This window comes from Sebastes umbrosus, chromosome 17, assembly GCF_015220745.1.
Source record: "Sebastes umbrosus isolate fSebUmb1 chromosome 17, fSebUmb1.pri, whole genome shotgun sequence".
Lineage (NCBI taxonomy): Eukaryota > Metazoa > Chordata > Actinopteri > Perciformes > Sebastidae > Sebastes > Sebastes umbrosus.
In genome coordinates this window covers 22,477,103-22,486,751 of record NC_051285.1, presented here as the reverse complement: position 1 = coordinate 22,486,751, position 9,649 = coordinate 22,477,103, and the positions used below count along the sequence as shown (strand labels likewise).

The window sequence follows — 9,649 nt, the reverse complement described above, 5'->3', positions numbered from 1 at the left end:
ATGTCACAGGCTAGAGTGCTGCAACACGGCGGCGCTCTTGCCACGAAAGATGAAACAAAACTTATTTTTTCTTTCAAATGCTGACATTTGTCATGTTTGCTATATAATTGTTCATTAGAGTGGAAATCCATTTAGTAAACCAGCTTGATTGACTGATTCACTTCCACTTTGCCATCTCAGTTCATTGTTGGACGATGGCCACATGGTGGCTGGCGTCCTCACTTAGCGGATTCTACTTAATCACGCGTCAGGTTGTCTAATGTGATTGTGGTGGGTGGAGTTTATTATTGTCACTCCAATATTTCTCCAGAGTGACACTAAGTGCTGAACTTGGTGCGTTGCTTGCTTGCAGGAAATGACATGGCCAGGTTCTCGCACACAAAATATCAACCTTGTACGGTCTGCATATAAATCTGTTCCATCCTGAATCGTCTGACTGAAACGTTAAGATGTGTCTCTACACCTTTGAACTACATCAAGTGCCCCACAGCTGGCTGCAGCGTAATGGTGTCACCCCCCTGCGCAGAACTGCATGTCTGTGAGATTGAAGACTCCCCCGAGTGGCTTTCGGCGGACCAGACAATTACTGGGGATGTCTTTGGGGCTGCAGCATTCTCTGTAATGTCTTTCATTAACTTAAATCTGTCGTGTATTTCACCAAATACTCAGTCACACTAACCGACACGTGAAAGCACTTTATCTTTATTCACTGTAGAGAACAGCAATTCCTGGACAAAAAAAAAAGAATGGAAACAGTTTGTCAGTATAGCCCCGCACATAAACCTCAGTACTAGAAAGGCGGACACTTTTAAAACGACGGCTAACAGAGGTCTGGAAACAAAAGGGGAAGCATCTTTTATGTCTTGACAGGATTGCCCCGCATCCTCCTCCATAAGTCAGTGGAGATCAGATAACTTCCTCCTTCCTTCCTTCTCATCCTGGTCTTCACATCAATGGGAGGGTCATTGATGAATTCCTTCTTCACAATACTGACTTCATGTCACGGAGAGAAGCAATAGCCCTATTTGCATGTTGAGCGTTGGCATCCATTGGCTTACTATAATAGTAGAGGTCATCAGTTTGTACTATTTGCACAAATTATACACTTTACATTATACTTTTGTCATGCATGAATGACTAACATAACTCTTAACTTGGCATTTTTGCATACTGTGATGTCAGGTTGCTGTTTAATATGTGTCATTGTGGGCATTACTGTGTATCTGTGATATTTGTGATTGATTTTGTTTCTTTCACATACGCAGACTCTTATTTTGATAACACTTTTTTGTCACACTACCTCTCATAATATCCTCCGCTCCTATGTGTATGTTTCTAGTATCGCCTTTCCTGTTATGAATACATCTAAATTACCATCTGCTACCGGCCGAACAATAATTCAGTGATTCGTATTGAAGATTTCTCACTCTATCCTTGCATGTTATGCAAATAGAGCCATTATCCCCGTAGCGTATGGCTTTCGCCTTCATTAAAAAAAATGAATGTGTGCAGGACGTCTTTAGCCTTTTATTGTTTATCAAATTCTCAAGTGTGTTTACTGTTTCTTTGTTTAAGATCAGGGAGACAAGCACAACAGTGGTGCGGCTCACAAAAACACAAAGCACTATACGGTCCTTGAGCTGGTACGAACAACAGCCACTAAACGTATAATGAATTGTTTCATTTATCATAGCAAGCATAAGAAAGCAAACAACCTTATATGTCCATGTGGGGGGGCTTTTAGAGAGCTCATTTTCCCCGGCGTGCTGAGAAAAATGAGGTGCTTCTTTGGCTTCAAACATAATAGCGTTCCTGTGTTTCAGTTAGTCGAAGGCACCTACAGGGCAGTGAGGACTGGACCGGAGCCAGACGGCAACAGTAACCTTCAAAGTCTATAGACGGCAGCCTTGTTTATTGGAAACACTCAGTAATGTGTACACTGACAACCCTCCGCTTTGTTCATTGCGCCGTACAGACTTAAGTAGATTTATTTTTTTTATGATTCTTTGATCTCTGTAAATCTCAGGTTTAGATAGTGATATTGCTGATATTATTCATACTATAAAAAAAACAAAGCTTGTTGGGATTTTTTGGCAGGTTTCTCACAGAGAAGGGCTTTGAGGATTTGCAGTTCTTACTTTTGTAGTGCTCAATAATTAATGAAGTCAAATGGGAGAATGGTTGCAGCACCTTCTGGCCTAAGTTCACCAGTGCAGTCTTGGAACACGTTCACATGTTATAGGCTCTGCCAGAGCAAAATATTACTCTCCAACTAACTACAGTACAACTACAACTAACTTCCAGCTTTATACTGTGTTCCTACCAGCAGTTTTCAACTCAATTTGTTAAATACTGACCCTTAAAATACCTTTGGGATAAACATTTTAGTGCCCGTAAATTACTAGTCGACAGGAGTCAAATGTTAAGTAACTGTAATACAGAGGCACATTAGTTATACTGTATATATGGTGAGCTTCTGAAATGCGTACATCTTGAGCTATCTGTAATGCTATGGTTTTTTTGTGTAATGTACCATAGTCTTAGATATTATGAGTTGCATATGTTGCCAAACTTCACAGAAATATAGAGACATTTTAATTGGCTGTTCTTTGATGTGAATGTGTGCAACATGTTTTGTTCTCTGTAGGATGTCCTCACAATTTATGAGGGGTGGAAGTAACAACAATTAATTTTATAAAAATGAAGGTGGTGAAAATGCATGTGAATTGAAAAATTGGAGCCGTAAAAATGCTTGTGAAATGAAAAATGTGAGTGATTTGATTAATTTATATCTGATTTGACTAAAACAGTTGTGATATTATGAAAACAGAGCCAAGATTAATAATTTTCACCATCTTCCATTCATCATTCATCATTCACAACACAAAATTGCAATTTATCATTTTAGGAAAGTGGCCTCAAGGGTGAAAGTAACAAAAATATTTTGTTACCTCTGCCATATCGACTTTGTGCGGACATTCGCCTGCTCTGTAGTCAGTGACCGTGGTTTTTGATTAACATTTTGGGCGAAAGTAATTAAAAAATGTGTGCTGTAAATGATAAATGTCAGTTGGGTGTTGTGAATGATCGACAGTTGATCATCAGATCACTGTTTCAAATAAAAGTTTATCAAATCAATTGACAAGTTATCCCTCTATTTTTCAATTCACATACATTTTGATCACTTCCATTATTAATTCATACACAATTTTAATCTTTTTTTTTTTTACTTCCACCCTTGAGGCCCCTTTTATTAAATGATAAATGGCAGTTTTGTGTTGTAAAGGCTGACTGTAAGATGGTGGAAATGATGAAACATGATTCTGTTTCCATCATATCACGACTGTTTAAGTCAAATCAGCTTTAAATGAATCAAATCACTTGATGATTTATCGCTCCATTTTCATCACCTCCATTTTTTATCAATTCATTTTTGTCACTTCCACCCCTCGTAACAATGAACTGCTTGATTTTGTATCCCTGACAAATCACAGTCCTAAACACCACAAACAAAACGACTCGCATGCTCAGCCACAAAGAATCAGACAAAAAAAATACGTTTCAAATGAGCCTCCAAAGGAATATCGGATGAGTCCGACGTGTTGAAAATCTGCCCCCTTGAGGCTCGAACGTGACCAAGAAGGGTCTCATAACTCCAAGACAAAATACAACGTCCTTTTTAATTTCCCATTTCCATTTGCTACATCTCATACAGTTAAGAACAGGAACGAGAGAGGGCGACATACAGAGTCCAGTCACTGAGCATATAGAGAGCAACTTCCCAACAAAAACAACAAAGTCCACTATGTTCCCGGAGCTGTCTTTGTGGAGGAAGTCTTTGATCGCTCAATGCTTGGGACATGCAGTGAAATTGCTGGAGAGAGAACACAGTGTGTACAACTCTGCTTGCAGACAGCTGCTAATTCACAGTTAGGTTTGAAAAAGTGCACACAAGGTACGGATCTCGTAAGTAGCTCGATGAATATTATCTCTACTATAATACCATAACACGTAGTGTTACAGAGCTCAATGTAAGACAGAGGTACCTATCGGATGTAAAAAATAAATGACGTGACGTTATCAATATATTCACAAAAAACTATTGGAATTGATTTCACAATATCTACAAATTCACAACTTGGTAACACTATTCTTTAGCAATTAGAATTGTTGCCATTTAGTTTATAATAATTTGTTCAGTTAATCTATTTGTCTACGGCTTTCTACCCATCAAGAGATTTGCATCAATGTATGTCGTATAAAACATAATGTTTAATGCTGTACTGAATAGCATAAATAGATTCATATAGTAATATACTCTTAATATACTGTATCTTATTATAGGATGACATGTTTCTGCTGAAGTTAACTCTGGCCCTGTGAGGAAAGGATTCACCACATGAATAACAAAATCAGAACCAAACCTAAATGGCAACAATACAGTAGAATCCTGTTTATCAAAACCTCTCAGATACCAACCTGAAATACCACAAACTCTTTAATCTAATATGCTAGATGTACATGCATACTCTTCAAAAATACTGTTTTATTATTCTCCTCTTCTTTTAAAGTTGATCAATCATCTTATTTTTCGCACTATATTGCATGTTTTGTTTGCTGTGGTCGTTCAGTTATCAGTCTGAGCAGTTTGGATGGCAGAGATTCTACTGTAGTTCAGTAGTTCTGTGGCTCTGGAAGTGTTTTTGCCCCTTTTTCTTTACAACCCACAGACACACACACGGTATATGAATTAAAAAGATAATCCTGCATATTGTGCTCAGCTAAAACTAATTAATGCCGGGTACACACTACACGAGAATCAAGCCGATTTTGGGCCCGATTCCGCCCCGCCTCCCGACGATCGTCAGCAAAGCCCCGATATTTTGATGGTTCTAAAGATTTCCAGATATTTCTTGTAGTGTGAGTTATGTTAAGAGTGTTTTTTTTACATCCACCAATCGACTCGGAAATCCATCGTGGTCGCACCGATTTCAAATGATAAATATTAAACATGTTCAATATTTACGATCGTATATTGTGTGTGGGGAACCCCGAGGACAGCCGATGACGCAGTGACGTAGGAAAGAGTGATAGCCAATTTGGAACCAAGCTGACTGAAGCGGAACAACAACCATCGCCGTAGTCTTTGCGGCCGCGGCTAATGCATGAGCTAATGCAAAAAACACAAACCATAAAGTAAGATGTAAGTAAGATGTACCTCAGAAATGGAGGACCAGCTTGTTGATTTGTGGCAACAACGCAAGTGTTTATCTAACTCCATGACTTCATCCATCCATCCGTCATGTGCAAAAACTAACATCGCTAATTCTTCCTGTCGTCCGCCATGTTTGTTTATACTAAAGTCGCGCTTGAACGCAAAAGATATTTTGCGAGATTTCCATTTTTTTAGTCGGGACTCTTGTTGTTCATGAATGGAATTTGTTAGTGTGTGGTGTGCTGGTCAAATTGTGGCTCCCCACACACTATAGTAACAAAACTGTTAAATTTCACGTCATGTGTCGTTATGTGTGGTGTCTCTCACAATTTCAACATCTGTTAAGATTTGAAAAATCTTTTAGTGTGGGCCAGCCTTTTAGACAAATCAGTAAATGTGTCAAAGCGGTTGTCTGATGCAGAGACGTCAGTATTTATATACAGTGTACTGATTTAAGTTTAGATTACATTCAAAAGTAACATCACAAATGAAATAGACCAAACTCTGAACAAGCCTCCTGGTAAACCATTTTTGATAACTTCTCAGTGATGAAAAGGGAATATACAGCAATAAAAAATTCACTTCTATCAATATTTAGTCATGATTTTTATGATGGACAATTGTTATCCTGTAATGAAATCTACATTATACATATTTATATTGTTGAGTTACCCACATAAATCCTTCCACAGTGTGGATGGAATTAAATTGGATTCCTTTACTAACAGTCTTAACATGAAATAGCCATGTGAATGTCTCTCTGGTCCACACATCACACGAGATACTGATCATGTCATCTCGCTACAGCTGCGTGGGCCTATTGGTGATATTTATGACAGTGATTGTTGTCACTCAGAGGAGGCAAGTTATCTCACAAAGGCAGATCAAATATTCAGCGGCTGCTGCTTATCATAACGACTTCCTCACAGTACCTCGATCACATTTCTCGGAGAATCATACATAAACATTAAGGCTCTGTGTCATCAGATCCTGAATTAGCAGCAGCCAGGCGGCTTTAAACACCCTCAGCTGATGTTTATCCGTTCGTCTGAGACATGAATCCATTTGTTTTCAGACAAAATGATAAAAATTCAAGTCTGGAACAGAGACCTGGTGCCTCACAGCAGTCCTCGCGGTAACAGGAAATAACATTTGATTCAGAAAGCTATACTGTGTCGGCAGCACGATGTCTGACTGTTGTTAAGTATTAAAATATGCTATAAAACAGGGACGCGTTCACCTGGTTTGTCATTATGAATTTGATGGGACTCATTTGGGCTATAAAAAATAATGAGCTCCTCACAAATCTCATCCAGAGTTTACAGTGTCGTGATTTATCACGTCACGTCTAGTTTGAATATGCAAATGGTCTACCAGGAGATATTCATACTGTTCCACTTGTGTTGCAAGTGTGTAGATGGTGAGCAATATGTCCTCTATGATCTGCATGCATGTGGGATGAAGACTTGTGTGTTTTGATTGGATGTTATGGTTCAAAGATCCTCTACAATGTCAAATAATTTAAAATGACTGCAAGAGTGGAGATGGTGGGACTGATACCACCCACCACAACATTCAATCCTAATGAAATGGATAAGAAATATCTGATATATTGTTCAGTTTTTGAAGAATAATGAACGGCAAAACAGAATTATTATCCTTCATTTTGTTATATCTAAGCTGAACCTGCAATTGCTGGTTTGAAATGTGGCCTGAATGCGTTTCCCAAGGTGGAACTAAATCAAAAATTGCAGTTTGTGTGGTCATGCATCGGACTTCCCCTTTTTCCTCACTTTGTAGCCAGCTTGGTGTGTGTGCGTGTGTCTTAGTACACTGAATTAAACATCCAATCTGCGCGCTACCAAAATGAGGGTAAAAAAACACTTTCAGAACTCTGTGCCAGCTGTAAATTATTAGCATCACGTCAGTATGCACAAATAATTGGAGTTTAAGTGTGTTTATGCAGATGTTGCTGAGGTTACGAGTAGGTAATTGATGACTAACTGGGATGGACTACAGAAACACTGATACTAAGCCCTATTTCAGTGTGACAAACACCATTATTGGAGGTTGCAGACATACACGTGTACAGATTGTCATGCATTAACCTATGACTGATACATTGCACATGGTTTGTGTTATTAACACACCTTTTTAGAAGAGGCCACAACACAGTTCACTCATTCTCTTACCACTGAAGATTACAGTTTAAATCCACCGGACGTAGTGGCAGTCATAGAGTCTATAGTTAAGACAATGCAAAAATATCCAGAGTGCATCCGGCAGGAAAGCAACAGAAATTGCTTTAGAATCATATAACATCTGTATAAACACGTACCAAATTCAACACAAAACAAAAATACAGATGTCACCTAACAAAACAGAAAAAACAAAAGTTGGAGACAGTTGCCACAGCTGGAGACAAATCGGATTTACAACTTTGAAACCATCACTTGTTGAATAACAATCAATTTGACCATTTATTTCTCTCAACAATTACATTTAGGTTATTAATTTATTGTGTTATTTAATTGGGCGGACCAACTTCACAGCATTTTGCAGCACAACAGTCTCCAGTGATGATAGCGTCTCCGAAATTTGTTTAGAAATACTGCATGACTGTGACATATTGGCCTTTTGTTGTCTACTTCAAAACACAAAAAACAGTACAGCATATGTAGACAATCAAATCAACACCAATATACTTTACACAATCGAGTATAAAAGGGCAAAAAAAGTACAACATGACTCAAAATCTTGCTTATGAAAAGGCAGAAATGCAGAAAAAATCATAACGGAGCCAAAAAAACACAGATGCAGAGAAAAAACAAAGAAATAAAGGGCACCGGGGTGCCTGCCCACAATATACTTAAAGAAAGAAAGAAAGAGAGTGTCTGGTATGATTTAATGTATAAAACATCTAATGTTATTTGCATTTCCATGGAAAACATATAATAAAACTGCGCTTTAGAATTCAGTCTGAGGTAATGGTGGTAGTTTGTTACTGTATGACTGCTCGGGCTCATGGAGACGCCGCACCGCGAGCCAAAACATGAATGCACATGATAATTGTTGTGGACTACGCTGGATCTTTTAATCTCTTTGCTTTATCTTTTCACAGGCAGAGGTCTGTTAACCTTCCACACTAATGGGCAATTATACACTGGGCGCCCATGCCCATGGGCCATAGGTGGGTGGGTGCATGGAGCCTGTGGACACCAGTATATGTTTGCATGTAATGTACACACAGACCATAGTGCATATGTGTGCTGTAAATGTGAGCATGTCAAAGCCGTTATTTTTCTTTATGATGTGTGTATTCACCAAGGCACATAGCTTCTCTGTCGTTGAGCATACTCAGCCAGTTAAAACAATAAGAGCCACTGGACTAGAAAAAATGTACGGTGCAGCCTCCCGGGACGCGATAGCAATTCCAGATGATACTGCATCGAGGTCTGTTGAGATTCAGCACTGAAGCTGAAGGCCAGACACTGACGATTATTAATGATGTTCCTATGGAACTATACAGGCTTGCCCCCCCCCGGCGGACAGAGCACGGTAAAGCAACCGGCTTCTCTGGCGCTCTCTGATGCATCGCCGTGTGTCTGCGTGCGCGCATGCATGTCGTTATCTTGATGGATGTGTCAAAACCTTATCGTTGGTAATGAGCTACGATGAAAAACTTCAAACGCATGCTTGCTCTAACTTATTATAAGCAAAGCGCAAACATGTCAAAAACATAGTGGAAAACACAATTTGACTAGTCTACAAAACGGCAAGCAATCAGGATACAGCGAAAGGGACACTTGGCTACTCACAACAGGGGACAGGGCCAGAGCTAAGTGGGGACTGAGGGAGAAAAGAAATGGCTACACAAACACAGTCTGAGGTGAGAATGTGCTCCCTCCAAGGTCCACTACTACATGTGAATCTACTGTGTGTTTAAAATTTGCCTTCCATCTATACAGACGTGCAACATATCAAACTCTTAAGAAAAAACAGACACACGAAACACGCTCGCACACACACGCACACGATAAGATGCAATGGACTTGGCCTCCTGCAAACCTGTCTACCTCCAGATCAAGCCTAGCATTTGGTCAAATTTCAGTTTAAGTTGTTTCCCTCTATGATAGCGGGCTTTCTGTTGACATATGTGGCCCAGTAGCCTAAGTTGAAGATGAAGAACAGAACTGGGAAAATGATGCGCGATATCTTGTCCACTTTGCTGACACGGTTGTAGGATTTCTTGGCCTCCGTGTAAGGGTCATCCATTCTATGGTTGTAGGAGTGTTTGGCCGACGCTCCGGGGGCGCTCTTGGAAATGGTCGTTAAACCTTGGTCTTTCGCCACGTTGATGGCGTAGGTGGTTCCAACAATGTTGAAGGTGTTGTTTGTCTTTTTGGACAAGGTCGCCGATTCTCTTCTCTGAAA

General features: G+C 39.6%; 1 protein-coding gene across 2 annotated transcripts in view; it reads right to left on the bottom strand.

The window, feature by feature from the left end:
• Positions 1–5,281: 5,281 nt before the first annotated feature.
• The window catches only part of gabra3 (gamma-aminobutyric acid type A receptor subunit alpha3), a 113,101-nt gene continuing 108,733 nt past the window's right edge, over positions 5,282–9,649 (bottom strand). For both annotated transcript variants that reach the window (XM_037749044.1, XM_037749045.1), the window contains one exon: positions 5,282–9,643. In XM_037749044.1, the coding sequence (XP_037604972.1) occupies positions 9,323–9,643 (321 nt within the window). In that variant the 3' untranslated portion in view covers positions 5,282–9,322. The remainder of the gene's footprint in view (positions 9,644–9,649) is intronic.